At 40.6% G+C, this 17427-nt stretch overlaps 1 protein-coding gene and 1 long non-coding RNA gene across 10 annotated transcripts in view; one reads left to right on the top strand and one right to left on the bottom strand.

The window, feature by feature from the left end:
• The window catches only part of LOC112644922 (uncharacterized), a 37664-nt gene extending 26894 nt beyond the window's left edge, over window positions 1-10770 (top strand). Inside the window, exons 3-5 of the long non-coding RNA XR_003126889.3 lie at window positions 3638-3803; window positions 7995-8104; window positions 8710-10770. This is a non-coding gene — a long non-coding RNA (uncharacterized LOC112644922). The remainder of the gene's footprint in view (window positions 1-3637; window positions 3804-7994; window positions 8105-8709) is intronic.
• EIF4E (eukaryotic translation initiation factor 4E) overlaps window positions 1-17427 on the bottom strand; it is a 109261-nt gene that overhangs the window by 35149 nt on the left and 56685 nt on the right. For 2 of the 9 annotated variants that reach the window (XM_049105014.1, XM_025423666.3), the window contains exons 1-2: window positions 8777-8917; window positions 7751-7797 (exon numbers count right to left, since the gene is read on the bottom strand). The exons of 1 other annotated variant lie outside the window; for it this stretch is intronic. In XM_049105014.1, the coding sequence (XP_048960971.1) occupies window positions 7751-7768 (18 nt within the window). In that variant the 5' untranslated portion in view covers window positions 7769-7797; window positions 8777-8917. Of the gene's footprint in view, window positions 1-7033; window positions 7167-7750; window positions 7798-8049; window positions 8191-8545; window positions 8563-8650; window positions 8745-8776; window positions 8918-17427 lie in introns of those variants that run through there. 6 more of the 9 variants (XM_025423675.3, XM_049105013.1, XM_025423695.3 and 3 more) reach the window with 6 other exon arrangements.

Consider the following 17427-nt stretch of genomic DNA (forward strand, 5'->3'; position numbering starts at 1 on the left):
TATGTATATGTTTGTTTACACCAGTTATGTCTAGATTCTACACCTACACTGTCCAATTTAGCAGCCACTAGCGACATACAAAATTATATTTCAAGTAATTAAAAAGGATATTTAAATTAAAGTTAAATGAAGTTTTTAAAATTCACTTCCTTGGTTGAATCAGTCACAATTCAAGTGCTCAAAAGACATATTGAGCTAGTGGCTACTGTACTGAACAGCACAAATACATAACATTTCCACCATCACAGAAAGTTCTCTTGGACAGCACTTATCCAAAAGAATCCCCAAAAAACTGGTTAACAGTGTGGATGCTTTGGAGAGGGGAACCAGGTAGAAAGGAGAAGACAGACAGGAAATAGGTTTTTCACAATAAAAAAAAACAGGACTGGGGCACCTGGGTGGCTTTCTCAGTTGAGAGTCCCAACTGTTGGTTTCAGCTCAGGTGGTTTATCTCATGGTCATGGGATAACCGGCATCAGGCTCCAAACTAAGTGGGGAGTCTGCTTGAGATTCTCTCTCCCTTTCCCTCTGCCCCTCCCACCCATGCCCTTAACAGAATAATCTTTAAAAGGACTGAGCCTGTGCAAGGCAGCATCTTTAAAGTTTCATATAAACTCAGTTAATCCTTACTGTACTTCAATATAATAAGTTTTCCTTGTAATCCTAAGTATTTTATTTAATGCATTTAAAAACATCATTCTGATAATGGGGCCACAGGCTTCATTGCTAAAGGGATCCATTTGGATTTTGGGCCATGAGCATGTGTTACTAATTCAAGAAAAAAGTTTAAAAAAAAATAGATTTTTACAATCCTAAACATTACTAAAAAAAATAGTGTATAAGTTCAAATTAAAAAAAAAAAAAAAAAAGGGGATCCCTGGCTGGCGCAGCGGTTTGGTGCCTGCCTTTGGCCCAGGGCACGGTCCTGGAGACCCGGGATTGAATCCCACATCGGGCTCCCGGTGCATGGAGCATGCTTCTCCCTCTGCCTGTGTCTCTGCCTCTCTCTCACTGCCTCTCTCTCTCACCTCTCACAAAAAAAAAAAACCTTGTATTGCTCCATGTCACATACAGCTCATAAATCATCTGGTACATCTTTTCAAAGATGGGATTTTTTTTTTTTTTTTTAAAGATTTTAGAGAGAGAGCACACACACCCAAGTGGGGGAAAGGGCAGACAGAAGGAGAGGGAGATAGAGAAGCAGACCTCCCTCTGAGTACAGAGCCTGACCCTGGGCTCAATCCCTGAACCCTTGGATCATGACCTGAGCTGAAACCAAGAGTCCACCGCTTAAGCAACCGAGTCATCCAGGCACCCCTTCAAAGATAGGATTTTATATTTAATTCATTTATGCATGATGATCTATGCAGCAATTTTATGCTTAAGGAAGGAGTTTTACTGAAGATAAAGAGTTGGACTTTTTAAGTCTTGGGTGAACATTTCAATTTCTTTTTTTGAACAGAATAGTAACACAGCTTTGGGGCCAGGACCTAGGTTTGAGTTTGAAGCTCTCTCACTTAGAACCATGTGACCCTGACAAGGAAAAAAAAAATACTTAAAATATGAATTTCCCACCTATTATTTATTTCATTGAGAGAATTGGGGGGAAAACTACAAGAGAAAGATATACATTTCATCTTTCCTTAGTTAATACTTGGAAGTTACCAAACTTTGTGGCTGCAAAGGCTATTGCCCTAAGATGACCATGTAAAATCCCATAAAAATTCTTTGTAACAACACTAACATGGTACACCTGGGTGCCTCAGTCAAACATCTAACTCTTGATTTCAGCTGAGGTCACGGTCTTAGGGTTCTGAAATCAAGAACCATATCAGGCTCCATGCTCAGCGCAGTCTGTTCAAATATTCTCTCTCCCTCTTCCCCTACTGGTCCTCCCACTTGCGCTCTATCTCCCTTTAAGATAAATAAAATCTTTAAAAAAAAAAAAAAAACTATCATGAGTTCAGGTAAAGATCTTATTGACTGTTGCTATAATAAGCAGAGCACAGGAAGTTAATTTCGGTACAGCATTTTTTACAGTAAGTTTAAAACATATAGCTAAAAACGCATAAATATGTTTTAGTTCTAACAATTACTGCAGACTTGAGTTTCAAAGAAATGGTCTGACTACTACCCTCCTGGAACAATTCAGCTTTTAAGACTAGCAATATTAAGTGTACCTGAGTGCTTCAGTCAGTCGAGTGACCAACTCCTGATTTAGGCTCAAGTCATGATCTCTTGAGATCAAGTCTTTCTGGCTCTGCACTCAGCAGGGAGTCTGTCTGAGATTCTCTCTCCCTCTCTCTTCACCCCTCCCCTGCATGCTTGCTTGCATGTACACATGCTCTTTCACTAGCTCTCTAAAAAAAAATCTGTTAAAAAAAAAAAAAAAGGAAAAGGAAAAAAAAAAGACTAGCAACATTACGATGCTGAAACTTTTCAAAACAACTGCTTAACTCTTAGACCTTTCACCAAAACTACTAACAGTACAAAGGTAGTTATGAGCAAATTCCATAATCACAAATTTTAAAAAATTCACTCCATTGGTTTTAATACCAAAATATTTTCACTGGCAGATCATTTGAAGTGACAAGATTCAGAAATCAAATGAGAAGGGGGAGAAGGGAAGTGATCATTTGCTTTCTTCAGAAATCTATCCAAAATGTTCTGGACCAGCTTTTAAAATATAACCTTATGTGTAACTACTTGTTTAGTCCTTAAATTTAAACACTACAGTATTATTTTCTTACTGTACTTTGGTTATCAGTTATCAAACACTGTAGTACAGAAGAGCCTAAAATGTCCACATATTTTCTTTTAGAACTACAGCAAAATACCTAGAAAGTTTATCAAATTATTGTTCCCAAATCACATAAAAAAACATATTACATGGCTACTGGAAAGACAGGGTCATGTTAAGAACACATACTCTGGAATTTGGCTGCTTTAGTTAGAACTCCACCCCACCATTTATTAGCTGTGTGATCTTGAGCAAGTTAGTCACACACAGTTACTTAATCTCTTTGTGCCTTGGTTTTCTCATTTGACTTAAGGATAATAATGCCTAACTCATAGGGCTGCTGTGGGATTAAATGAATTCATATATGTAAAAATACTCAGTGTGGTACCTGACATTTAGAAGTGCTATAAGGTAGCTATTATAAAGAAATAAAGAGGTGCCCGGGTGGCTCAGTTGGTTAAACAACTGCCTTGGGCTCAGGTCATGGTCCCAGTCCTGGGACTGATCCCAAGTCAGCCTCCCTGCTCAGCAGGGAGCCTGCTTCTGCCTCTCCCTATCTCCTCCCTGCTCTCTCTCTCTCAAATAAATTCTTTAGAAAATACAGATCTGCCTACATTAAAAAAAAAAAAAAATCACTGTTACAAAGAGGTTGTAGTTAAAGATCATTTTTTTAAGGCAGTTGCTTAGAACTCTAAACCCATATCCCTGGAAATCCAATACTGGTTAGATTGGTTTTAAGGCCACAGAAACGTATTGAACAATGTGACTAAATTAGAGCTTCCCCTTGTTTCTATGGAATAATGTATCAAAAGTTCCAACCCAGAGGAAAAACCTTATTTTCTGACCAGGTTCTCAGGCACCTGAAAGCCAAAAGTAATCTTTTTTTTTTTTCTCCAGATATAAATAGGAACTTCTGAAGGAACACTAGTGATTTTTATGATCGGTATAGGAGTGAGAAGAGTATCTCAGGATTGCAGATCATAAGCCTTTCATTTCTTGCCAACGACCAGGGATTAACAATAAAAAAATGGCTATGTGAATTTCTTAGCAAAGAGGGGAAAAGGTGAGTATATGTATGCATAATACACCTGCATGCAACACATTCATGGACTATGAACTTGGTATACCTAGTTCTTCCTAAGTGACAAACTGTCATCTCTGAATACTGAATTGGAAAATCAAAATCACTGCAAGATATCTTATTCCCATTTTCTCAGCTAGACTTAGAAATTTAGTCAAGGTCATACATATTAAAATCAGACTATACTCCACGCTCATTTTCACCTCTCTCAAATTTCTACAACAAAGATGGAAAAACTCACAAGTACCAGAAGAGCAAGAAAATTTCCAAGGAGTAGCATAGAAAGAAAAGTAGGAATTACCATTGCTAGAATAACCATTTCCCAAGTTCCCTGTTACATCCAGGTACTCTACTACATTGTTAACCTTATATAAATTAAACAATATATTTTAAATTTTGCCTAGAATTTGCTGTCCAAATTGGACTAAGCTTACCAAATTCATTTATCACTGTATTCTCTTCAACTTCAGTGTATAAACTATGACTGCTTTCTAAACTGGAACTAAGTCAAACAATTATGCATAGTACAGTATTAACTCAAAGTGTAAAATCAAGTGAAATTTGAAAGATAAAAACCAGAATCAAATTTATTTGGTTTATGAATAAACTCTGATACATGTACTGGGTTCTTTCATTAAGGCAAAAACACATTAATTTGCAAGGTCCGCTTGTCAATCAGCAGTCTTTAATAAACCCCAAACACTGAACTATATACAATGCATTTGTCAATATTATTTTTAAGTCTTATTTACTTTTAATAAACTCTTTGCAGAACATGTTTCTAAAGAGTAAAAATGGAAGCATTTGATTAGCGGACTGTCCAAGTTGATTCCATTTAAGCAATTAATGTAGTTTTAAAATCCAAGAGATACAATGTAAAAACAAGTTAAACTATATACTTTCAGTTTAACTTAAAAAAATAAATTAAAAAACCTCTTATCTTAAAGAACTATAAGTCAGAGAACTTATAGTTCTTATTCCCCAAGAACACGGAATGAAGACAAAGCTACAAAGAAATATGAGCCACTGGAAGCAAGATGGCCTGGGAAAACTGTCTTGCCATCTTCACAATATTGTCTAATTTTGACCTAGCCACAATTCAAATGCCCAAAGAATAACAGGAAAGCACTGTTTATCTCAATGTTCAAAACTGTGTCATATTACCTATAAAAAGGTAAAATGCTTCCTTTAATTTGCCCTATCAAGCTGCTCAAAAAACTTAGAATTTGTAATCCACATCTTAAGGTAACTGACCTCTTACACACACTTGAAGAAAATCAAATAATATTGAATTGAAAAGGACTGATATTTTATGTAATTTCCATAGATAAAAATTCCCCAAATACCAATGAAAGGTGGGGCAAGGAGGAAAAGCCTATGACTCTTTTAAGTGCTTATGATTATGCTCAATATAAAAGCAGTAAGGAAACTCACAACCTAGTTGATATAGCAATGAACAAATATGAATATGGTTTTTGTAGGCTTCAGTTCTAATCAGCTGCTGTAAAAACAAAAACAAAAAACAACAACAAAAAACAAAAAAAACCCACAACTCCCGCTATTTAAAAATCAAAGAATTCTGAAAGACTAACCTGTGAAAAAGGTGCATTCGAAGTGCTAAAAATTTGCCATTCTCAGTAAGAATGAACACGTCAATGTATTTTTCATAGAAGTTCAAACTACTACAGGCCTTCTACTTTCACACACTTTGGGTTTTTAGGTTCCCTACTCCCCAAATTTAAATGCAGTACCCAAATTTCCCTGGGTCAGCACTAGAATGAATACTATTAATATATCACCCCCACACCACTGGGAATTAACCTCAGTAAGAGTCTTACACTCAACAAGGTATAGAATCACATTTTGTATAACTTTGTGTTCTAAGGAACATTTGGTATAACCTCCTAAACCTAACAGAGGCTATAAATATTTACTGACTCAAAACAGTCCTTCAATACTTTGTAGGTCTATTCTGTGCTATTTAAACAAAACTGCATAGCTCTGCAAAATCCAAAGGACCTAAATGTTACTGAAACTTCACAGAATGCGTTATTATTTCACAGTTTAGAGGTTTTAGCCTTGCCCCTATAACCAGCTGTAATGCTTTTTTTTAATGGTACTGGTACAGTGGTCAGGAGAGCAGGTCCAGTAAAAAGTGGACATGGGAAACTGTTAAAAGAGAGTATTTTCATAGTCATCCTTTACCTTTTTATTTATGTAACATTAATGTTCTAAAGTCAGTTAACTGTATCAGCAAATTAAAAGACAGTTTTGCAGAACATAAATGAGAACACGTACCAATAAAAAAAACAAGTAACCAAGCAGAAGAGCTGCCTTAAATTCTGGCAACAAGCAAAGGATAGTTCACACCAACGTAATGAAAAATTAGTCTTTTTGTACTCTCTAAACCTTCCGCGAGGTTTATAGAATTCTTGAGCTAGCTATGAAGTCTTTAAAAAGTCACAACAAATTGGTAAAAGTCATCATCAAAATCACAAACTATCATTAAAGATACACAAAAATATCTGGCAACCAAGGTCCAGAACTGGTTCCAGCGTGTCAAAGGTCTTCTGGTGGTTAAAATATTCCATTATGCCTCTAAAACAATTTCACTTAGATGTGACCATCCTAAAACAGCCACACAGGCCTGTAAGTTTCAGGGAGCCAGGGCTGGCAAACCCAAACTCTGACAAAGATATCCTCTCCTTTGGGCGGTAACTACCAAATTACTGTTCTGGAGTCGGCTTGCTTCAACTAAGTTTAAAATGGTGCCTAAACTGAAAGGAAAGCGTTATAACGAGTCAAAAAAAAAAAAAAAAAAAGAAAGGAAAAAAAAAAAAAGAAAACTAATTTTAAAAGTTCTGTTCCTATTTCCAATAAACCGTGTCTTAGAAATCTTTCAGAAGAGAAAGGCTCGGGAGAACGGATGGATCAAGGCCCATCCGCATTCTCGGAGCCGTGCGCACTGCGCGGAAAAGGATGAATGAATGGAAGACAGGCGCGTGTGAAATGCAGCAGGTCCGGCCGGCGAGCAGACCAGCAGCAGCCGCGATCAGTAGGCCTCGCTCCTCCCCCTTCCCTCCTCCATGACAGCCCAGGATCAAGCATGGAGGGGAGAGGACAATGTGATCCCCCTTTCTCACCACCACCACCCTTCACCCTACTCCGAGAGCTCTACCGCGCAACACGAGGTCCTCCTCCCCACCCCAAACCTTTCTCGCCTCCCCTGCCGCCAACCCCGGCAACTCTCGGGCGCGCCGGAGTAACATGCGCTTGCCCCTCTCGGCTCCCCCTCGGCTCCCCCTCGGCGAGGTCGCAGCTTCTCCGCGCGTGCCGCGGCACCACTCCCGCCCGCCCGCCCGCCCGCCCAACCCACCCTCCGGCAACGCGCGCCCACCGGCTTCCCTGGCCCACCGGTCCCAAGAAGACCGGCGCGCGCCTAGCACGCGGACCCCCGGGCTGGGGCTCGGGAGCCGAGGAAGCACGGCAAGGCTGCCCCGGAGCTCCCTCCTCCATCTCCTTCCAGGCCGGCTTGCCGCCCACCCTTCCTGCGGATCCCGGCGCCCGCTCGGAGCCAGTCCTGAGCCCCTCCAACCCCAAGACACAAACCGCACACCCCTAGCCAAGGGCCCCCAGCACCCGGCACCCCAGCAGACGACCTCGCGGAGCCGCAGGAGGCTCCGTGCCGCCCCTCCCCCACCCCGCTCCCCCAGCTCTCGGGCCCCCACTGGAACGTGTGCGCTACACGCCGCCGCGGCCAGCCTCCCGGGCACTCCCGGTTGCCCGCGGAGAGGTCAGGCCCGAGAAGAGGGGGAGGGGGCAGCAAGAGGTAGCGTGCGCGCCGGGAACGCCGCCCCGCGGGGTCCCCCAGCCCGAAGGGAGACGGAGCGCGGGGACCGGTGGGGGTGGGGGCCAAAGGCAATACTCACCGGTTCCACAGTCGCCATCTTAGATCGATCTGATCGCACAACCGCTCCTGAAGGGGGGGGTGAGAGGAAAAAAATGAGATTCAAACCGGATTGGCCGGCTCCTGTCCACGTGACGGACGTGTCCGTTTGGCCCCGGCGGCGCCTGCGCGAGACTGCGGCTGCGTGGGGAACAAGAGGCTTCTGGGAAGTGGAGTCTCTCTCGCTCACTCCCCCTCTCTCTCTCTCTCTTTTTTTTTTTTTTAAGGGCGAAGAAGTTTAAAAAAAAAAAGAAAAAAGAAAAGGAAGAAAAGACTGGTCACGTGGCTTGGTGGGTAGGGTGCGCGGCTCTCGGCGGCGGGCCCCGGCGTGCTGGAGGTGGGTGTGCAGTCCCGGGCTCTTCCGCCTGGAGAGCTGCTGTCGCGTTTACTGCCGGGCATGCCGGCTGCGCCCTTTGTTGCCCCGTCCTCCCATCTTCCCCGGAAAGTTGGGCACCGCAGGCTCAGCGCGCACAGGGAGGCTTCATTTGCTTAGTGGAGGTCCCAGGACAAGCTAGCTGCCTGTTTATTTGGATCCTGTTGGACTTCCCACCATTTGCTCTGGCTTTCGGAAAGAGGCGGCGGCCGACCCTCCCCCGTCCCCCGGCTCTGCTAACGCCGGTGGTCACTCAGGGCCATCGCTGCGCAAGGGCGGGGGAGGCCGAGCCGCCCGCGGGACCCGCTTGCCACGGGCTGGGGGAGGGGGCGTGCACCCAACTCCTGAGGTTAAGCGCTCAGGGCTAAACCTTGAGGGGAAGGGAAAATTATTTGAAAGTTCTGCCCTGTCGGTTCCACTCCTCTCCCTTAACGTGAGCGGAAATAGCCCAAGTCCAGGTGCCAGCCAGGGAAGCCACTCCGGGCCCCGCTGACTAAGCCCTGGACTGACCCTCCGAGGTTAGTTAGGTCGGTCAACCGTGACTCTTGACGTTGACTCATTCTCCTCAGGCAAGTGACTGAATCATCCAGCGCCTCGGCTCTTTCATTTATGAACCACAGATGATAACACACTTACCTCACAAGGGTGTGCTGCGGTAAGGATTGTAACCTGCTTTGAAAACGCATCGGACTCGATAAGCGCTTATTAATGAGCTTATCCTCGTGCCTCCCGGAGGATAAGCTGCCTCCCCTGATGTTACCTTAGGCCGCCCGCGGTTCAAAGTTTTTCTTCTGTTTACGTTGTTACATTATTATGTACGCGAATGAAACCTTGAAGTTGCAAAGCAGCCCTTTTCTGTGTCAGGGTGGCTACTACCGTCCACAGAGGCTCTAATGTTCAGGAAAATGTTGTTGTATTCACAACAATCACAGCAATTGGAAGTGTGTCCTCACACTGGCGTCCTACATGTCCTTTTCCTCTAAGACACCGTGCTGTTGTTTCGTAAGACCGTGTTATTCTGTACAGTCTGGTTATAAACGAATGGAGATGAATCTAATAGAGCACTACTGTGAAGTTCTACTGAGGAAGACGGTGTATCATTACTATTTTCCACGCTTCTTAAGAATGTTAACGCTGGGGGGGTCCCTGGGTGGCGCAGCGGTTTGGCGCCTGCCTTTGGCCCAGGGCGCGATCCTGGAGACCCGGGATCGAATCCCACGTCGGGCTCCCGGTGCATGGAGCCTGCTTCTCCCTCTGCCTGTGTCTCTGCCTCTCTCTCTCTCTCTGTGACTATCATAAATAAATAAAATTAAAAAAAAAAAAGAAAAAGAAAAAAGAATGTTAACGCTGGGGATCCCTGGGTGGCTCAGCGGTTTAGCGCCGCCTTCAGCCCAGGGCCTGATCCTGGAGGCCCCGGATCGAGTCCCACGTCGGGCTCCCTGCGTGGAGCCTGATCCTCCCTCTGCCTGTGTGAGTGTGTCTCATGAATAAATAAAATCTTAAAAAAAAAAAAAAAAAAAGAATGTTAACACTAGAAACATCAGTATAAGCAGGCTGCCTGTGTCTGCCTGCTTACAGTGTTGCTGATGTCCAGAGCTGTGTCATAGCTATTATTGAGTACATAATGGTTGCTTGAGTTGACTGACACATAATTGAGGCTGTATGTGCAAAACCATTGCCTTTTCATATGTGTTGGTTTCCCTGGATGTCAGAGGTGATTTTTCCAGTCAGCTTAGCTCTAGTAGTCTTAAAAGTAGGTGGAATTCTAAATAAATAAGTGAATGAATGAATTTCTACTTACAGAGACTATCTACTGGTACTTAAACTATCCAAAGTAATTACAATTGATCTCGGTGATGACCTTCTATAGTATCTGGTTATCTTCCTTTTCTTTTTTAAAGATTGATTTATTTATTCATGATAGACATAGAGAGAGAGAGAGAGGCAGAGACACAGGCAGAGGGAGAAGCAGGCTCCATGCAGGGAGCCCGACGTGGGACTCGATCCCGGATCTCCAGGTCACACCCTGGGCTGAAGGCGGCGCTAAACCGCTGAGCCACCAGGGCTGCCCCCAGTACTTCTTTAATACATGTATATGCTCCTATTCTTTGTAGCTTAGTTTATTCCTACTTTGGATACACTTTGTTGCATGTGTTTTATGGCACATTCATGTGTCTTTGCCTAATATCACCATTAGATTTACCATGTCAAATATTTAGTGATTAGATTTTTATCTATGTGTCTATGTGGTTGTATTGTTTTTGTCAATCTGAATTATGCAGAGTAGAAATGTTATACTTTATTTCCCTATTAATCTACAAAAAATTACATTTGTCGTCTTACCATCATATTCATGCTTATACTTAAGGAAAAGAAAAGGGGCAATAAAGAGATCTATGAAACAGGATATGGTATTGAAATACTAGTCTATTTCGAGTTAGTTAATACATAACTAATGGCCCAGCATAGTACCATGGTAACTGTTACTTATGAGTCTGTGATGAATGGTTATCATTTAGCATGTATAAATAGTCATGATGTTTCCTTGCATAATATATTCCTCAAGCTGGTATGTTACTAGCCTTTATAGACTTAACTCATGGTAGAAGATTTTAAATAATTTGATAGAATACATCAGTTGTTTTTATTTATTTACCTCTTTGTCACTGGAACTTTATTTAGGTTTTCTAGATAATCAGAGTCCTTGTTTTGTTGAGCATTGTTCAACTATGGTTCAAATTGATCACATCTGTTATAATCAATCCTTCAAAAATATTATTGCTGTACTTTCCGGGATTTTTTTTTTAATGCCTGGAATTTTAGACAATCTGTCCTTATTTGATGCCTTCTTTAGCCTTTCTTAGTCTCTGATCAGCATTAAGCAACCGTTTTTCTTAAAATGAGTAAATCTTCAGACAGAAGATATGAAATTGCATAATAAAGTAAAATATTACAGTAGTGGTTATTGACTTTAGATATAATCTAAAGCAACCTCTAACATTAACATTGACTTTTGGGGGTTTTGTTTTGTTATTTTAACCTTATTCACTCTCTTTTTAAACTTGCTCATACCTTAAACTCTATTTTTTTGTTACTGTCACTTTCTACAGTGATGTTCCTTTAAGAAAGACCTAAGGTGATGGCTTCGGACAGGATAAGTAATCTTTTAAATTAGAGTTGCCTAGTTTAATATTTAAGAACATGAGCTGTAATATCAAATTATCTAATTTCTAATCCAAATCCTATTACTTACTATATGACCGTATGCGGATTATTTCATCTCTTTGTGCCTCATTTTTTTGATAATTTTTTTTAAGATTTATTTATTCATGAAAGAGAGAGGCAGAGACATAGGCAGAGAGAGAAGCAGGCTCCTTGCAGGTAGTTCGATGTGGGACTTGATCCCCGGACCCGGAATCACACCCTGAGCCAAAGGCAGACGCTCAACCGCTGAGCCACCCAGGCATCCCTGTGCCTCATTTAAAAAAAAATTTTTAAGTAGTCTCCACACCCACCATGGGGCTTGATCTCATGACCCTGAGATTAAGAGTTGCATGCTCTACTGACTGAGCCAGCCAGGAACCCCATCTTTGTGCTTCATTTTTGTCATGAGTTAGAGGGCCAGAATAATAGTACCTCTATGATTAATGTGAGAAATAAGTGAGTTAATCTATGTAACATGCTTAGAATAGTTCTTAGAACATAGTGAACCCTCAAAAAAAAAAAAAAACCAGTGAACACTCGATGTTAATTATAATTATCATGCTGTAACATTGTAGTAACATGAATTTCTTACTTCTACTTTTTAGTTTGGTCTAATATGCTTAAGAATTCTTTATGCAGAGATCCAACCCCAGCCCATAAGCTTTAAGGATACTTTAAGCTTTCAAAGTCAAGTAACATTTATCAATTTCCTATAACATACCAACCATTTTTCATATCAATTACTTCATTCGACTTTTACAACAATTATGTGAATTACGCATTATCATCCTCATTTTATAGATAAACAAATGCAATAAAGTTAGGGGACACACAAATCCACACAGCCGGTGGTGAGCTAGGATTCAAACCCAATTCTCTTGACTCAAGATTCTTTCCTCCATACCATAGCAGCTTTCTTTTGATAGATTCTTCCAAATGTCTCTTCCTTTTCAAAGGACTTCTAATACTGAATTCATTTACAGAACTGACAAACCAAGTACTAAGTCAGTAATGGGAAATGTGTAATCACAGGCAGATATTTAAAGCACATGGAAAGCCCAGTCACTTCCTTCCTGGACTGTAAAATCTGCTTGGCATCCTAAGTCATAGAAATATAAATAGTTCAGTACCCATATAAAGAAGTGTGACTAAGAACCAAAAGGATGCGGCTAACAAACACCATAACAAGCACTCATTCATCTAATAAATGAGACAGTAACATAGTTCCTTCCCTCTTTTCACTCAGGTCTCTGTTCTGATGCCATCTCCTAAGGGAAGTCTTCCTTGACTACCCTAAGTTAGCATGCTCATTACTCTTTATCTCCTTACTTTGCTTTATTTTTCTTTTTTTTTTTTAACTATTTATTTATTCATAGAGACACAGAGAGAGAGAGAGGCAGGGACACAGGCAGAGGGAGAAGCAGGCTCCATACAGGGAGCCGGATGCGGGACTCAATCCCAGGTCTCCGGGATCACGCGCTGGGCTGGAGGCGGCGCTAAACCTGCTGAGCCACGAGGGCTGCCCTTGCTTTATTTTTCTTCAGTCCGCTTCATTACCCTCGCTCTATACCCAAGAGTATATATATATTTTTAAATTTTATTTATTTGAGAGAGAGGGAGCATGAGCAGAGAGAGGGGCAAAGGGAGAGGGAGAATCAGACTCTTGCCTGAGCAGGGATCCCAGGACCTAGAGATCATGACCTGAGCCACGCAGGCATCTCACCCAAGAGTATATTAAACACTGTTTAATTAATTGCAGGTTGTCTCCACTATTAAAATATTAGTTTTTTTGATGATTTGTAGGTAGATAACAAATATTTGCTAACAAATATTTGGGAAAATTCAAATATAATTTTAAAAACTACATAAAATTTCTAGCCTGAAAACTAATAATGTAAGTAATAAAAAATTATTATTTGCCAAGCACCATGTTATGCAGTTTACTTGCCATGGTAATAACCTCATTTTTTAATAACCTCATTTTATCTTTAAAACATTCTGAGATAGATAAGGATACTGAGGTTAAATAACATTCCCAACAGCACAGTTTGGTCTTCAGGGCTCTTAACACTATATAATATTGACTGGATTGTGATTGGACTGTCTAGTAAGTGAGATCATTGAAATAATGAGAAAGAAATAATCTGCAAAGAGTACATGAAAAATTCATGTAAATGGTATGTTGGGCAACAATAAGGTAACTCCCAAAACGAACTTAATTTACCTTTTAAAACTGAAATTAAGAAAAAATGTAAGCATATGAGATGAATCAATAGTATTTAGAAATAGTCTACAAGATTGTAAACACCCAAAATTCAGGGAGGCATGCTACATATGTGAGTAAATGCCTGCATTAGTGGGTGATAGATGGCCTGCTTGGTATCTATAAAAAAGAAATCTAGAATGACAATATTTGACGATCTGTCTCTAGCACTGTTCGGCAGAAAAGGTGCTCTGGTACAAAAATATGGATCTCTGGTCCATTGTTCTTCATTAGACACCAACCATACAACTAATTCACAACTAATTCACCTTGCTTTGATTCCAGGTTCACAACCATATGGTAAGCTTATCTTCCCATATTGATTTATAGAAATGTAGGACTGGAAACACAAATATCCAGATCCATAATAGTTATACATATATTGCTCAGAGTCCATTAAATTTTTTTTTAATTTAGCTCTACATCCAGCCTGGGGCTTGAACTCATGACCCTGAGATCAAGAATCATATGCTTACTAATTGAGCCAGGCAGTCACCCCAGAGGCCCTTTTTTAAAAAAAAAGTATTTATTTATTTATTTATTTATTAATTATTTATTTATTTATTTATGAGAAAGACAGAGAGAGAAGCAGGCTCTCTGCGGGGATCCTGATGTGGAGCTCAATCCCAGGACCCCAGGATCACGCCCTGAGCCAAAGGCAGCACTCAACCACTGAGCCACCCAGGTATCCCCTGCCCGTTTTTTTTTCTTTTTTTTTTTTAATAGTACTAAGTTTTTGTTTGTTTGTTTTTTATAATCATGGTCTCTGAGCTTGGCAAATGGAAATACTCCCACAGAATGAATTTTCTCTGTGTCCTCAGATTGTTTATTTTTTTAATTTTTATTTTTTTTTCTTTTCTTTCTTTTTTTTTTTAATTTATGATAGTCACAGAGAGAGAGAGGCAGAGACATAGGCAGAGGAAGAAGCAGGCTCCATGCACCGGGAACCTGATGTGGGATTTGTTTCTTTTTTTTTTTTTTAATTTTTATTTATTTATGATAGTCACAGAGAGAGAGAGAGAGAGAGGCAGAGACATAGGCCGAGGGAGAAGCAGGCTCCATGCACCGGGAGCCTGATGTGGGATTCGATCCCGGGTCTCCAGGATCGCACCCTGGGCCAAAGGCAGGCGCCAAACCGCTGCGCCACCCAGGGATCCCCTATTTTTTTAATTTTTAAAAAGATTTTATTTATTTATTCATGAGAGACACAGAACGAGAGAGAGAGAGAGAGAGAAAGAGAGAGAGACAGATACAAGCAGGGGGAGAAGCAGGCTTCATGCAGGGAGTCCAGTGTGGGACTCGATCCCCGGTCTCCAGGATCACGCCCTGGGTTGAAGGCGGCGCTAAACCGCTGAGCTTCCGGGGCTGCCTTGTGTCCTTAGATTGTAATCATTCTCTGAAGAAATGTCAGTCTGTAGGAATTGTCTGGATGGCTAATCAGCCTTCGGCCTTTTTATATTCCAACTGCATCTTTAGAGATCTGTGAATTAGGAATTTTTGGCTTACCTGCCTCTAAACTCTTTAATTTTCAGAGTTTGAGAGATACCAATCCTTGTTTAGGAAGTTGCTTAAAAACATGAGATATACTAAAAATTCTGATATGACGCTATGTGTTTCAAGTAGCTAATGGAAAACCATGATTGTCTTGCTAATATGAATTATAAATTAATACTAATAATATTCAAAGAGCTATTTGTATCTTGAAAAAAAATGAGAAATCACCTGGGGAAAGCTTTTGCCAGCTCTACAGGTGCATTTATGTATTTATTATTAATTATTTTTTAATATTTTATTTATTCATGAGAGACACAGAGAGAGAGAGAGAGAGAGAGAGAGGCAGAGACACAGGCAGAGGGAGAAGCAGGCTCCATGCAGGGCCCTGACGTGGAACTCGATTCCGGGTCTCCAGGATCACACCTTGGGCTGAAGGCAGCGCTAAACCGCTGAGCCACCCAGACTGCCTTACAGGTGCATTTAGTACAAATTAAACAATAGCATTCAGAGTTCTCCAATGGAAAGTTAGGAAACAAGGGTCTATACTTTATCGTATCAGTACCTGAGATTATCAGGTTTTAAGAAGGGGGAAAAGGTTTGATCCAGATGTATTAACAGACTAGATATATTTAGCTTGTAAAAACTGATTTCTAGGAAATGAGAAAATACCATTTTGAGCAGAGTTCTGAAACAAACTGTTAGTTTAATTGCCAGGCAATTTATGGAAATAGCACCTTAAAAAATAATCTGACCTTTAAAAGTTCTTCCTTATATTCTTATATGCTTCCTCCCACCCACCCCTGCTAAGTTGAGAGAATTTATTCAGATGAAAGTTAAATGTGGTAACTATTCCATTTTACAATAAAGATGGCAAGGTGAATAAACACAATATTATTTTAATAGGGCTTAACTTTTACATTCTGTAAAATTTTACATAAATTTTACAATCCAAAAGAAAATTTTGGAAATATATAGGAAAATATCAGCAGCTGTTGTTAAAATTAAAAGGTCAAGGGGAAAACAGTGTTTTGTTAAATACAAAAAACTGGCTAGGAACACCTGGGTGGCTCAGTGGTTGAGCCTCTGCCTTTGGCTTGGGTCGTGATCCCAGGGTCAAGAGTCAAGAGATCAAGTTCCACATCAGGCTCCCCACAGGGGGCCTGCTTTTCCCTCTGCCTGTGTCTCTGGCTCTCTCTCTGGGTCTCTCATGAATAAATAAAACCTTAAAAAAAAACAAACCTGGCTAAATATAATACTTGAAAGGCAGAGCAATCAACAGTACTTGACTGAAAATATTTGAGTGAAAGCCTTTAAATATTTTAGCTTACTTTTTGTCTTAAAAAGCAATGTTACATTCTATGTCAACTGTACACATAAAGCTGTTTGCTTGTTTGTTTGTTCTGTAAGATGAAAAGAGAATGTTGAAGAAAATCCTGCTATTTTCTAAATCTAAAGTGCTGACAAAGAGGAGTGCCTGGGTGGCTCAGTCTGTTAAGCATCTGACTCTTAGTTCAGCTCAGGTCATGATCTCAGGGTGGGAAGATGGAGCTCCATAGACTGTGTGCTCTGTGAGAAGTCTACTTGTCCCCTTCCCTCTGCTTCTCCCCTGCTCACCTCTCCCTCGATCTCTCTCAAATAAATAGATAAGTAAAATCATTTTAGAAAAATAAAGTACTGATAAAGAAACTTGGAATTATGTTGCTGTTTTGGGAAATTAAGTCAGATATCTGATAGGAAATAACATTACTTAAGTCTGGTGCTTAGCTCATTAAAAAATCACACCCACACAAAGATCAATTTGTTTTATTATTCATTTGCTTTTTAACTTAGAGTTGGACTTTAGTAAATTTCACTTTGGGGTTGGAACAACAGACTAAATCAGTTTGCGTCTACAAACTTTTGTTTTTCAAAATGGTTTAGGAACCTGAGCAGAATTAGAACTTTACCAGAAGAGACTCTTAATCATAGGAAACAAACGAGGGTTGCTGGGGGTGGAGGAGGGGCAGGGACATGGTAACTGGGTGATGGGCATTAGAGAGGACATGTGATATAATGAGCACTGGGTATGATATAAGACTGATGAACCACTGACCTCCACCTCTGAAACCAATAATACATTATATGTTAATTAGTTGCATTTAAATCAAATTAAAAATTTTAATTAAAAATTTTTAAATAATTAAAATTGTTATTCTTGTTATTTCTTATTGTTCTTCCCCTTGGTGATTTTTATTTTTATTAATTTTTTTAAGATTTTTTTTTTCTTTATTCATGAGACACACAGAGAGAGGCCAAGATGTAGGCAGAGGGAGAAGCAGGCTCTCTG

Source organism: Canis lupus, chromosome 32 (assembly GCF_003254725.2).
Source record: "Canis lupus dingo isolate Sandy chromosome 32, ASM325472v2, whole genome shotgun sequence".
NCBI lineage: Eukaryota > Metazoa > Chordata > Mammalia > Carnivora > Canidae > Canis > Canis lupus.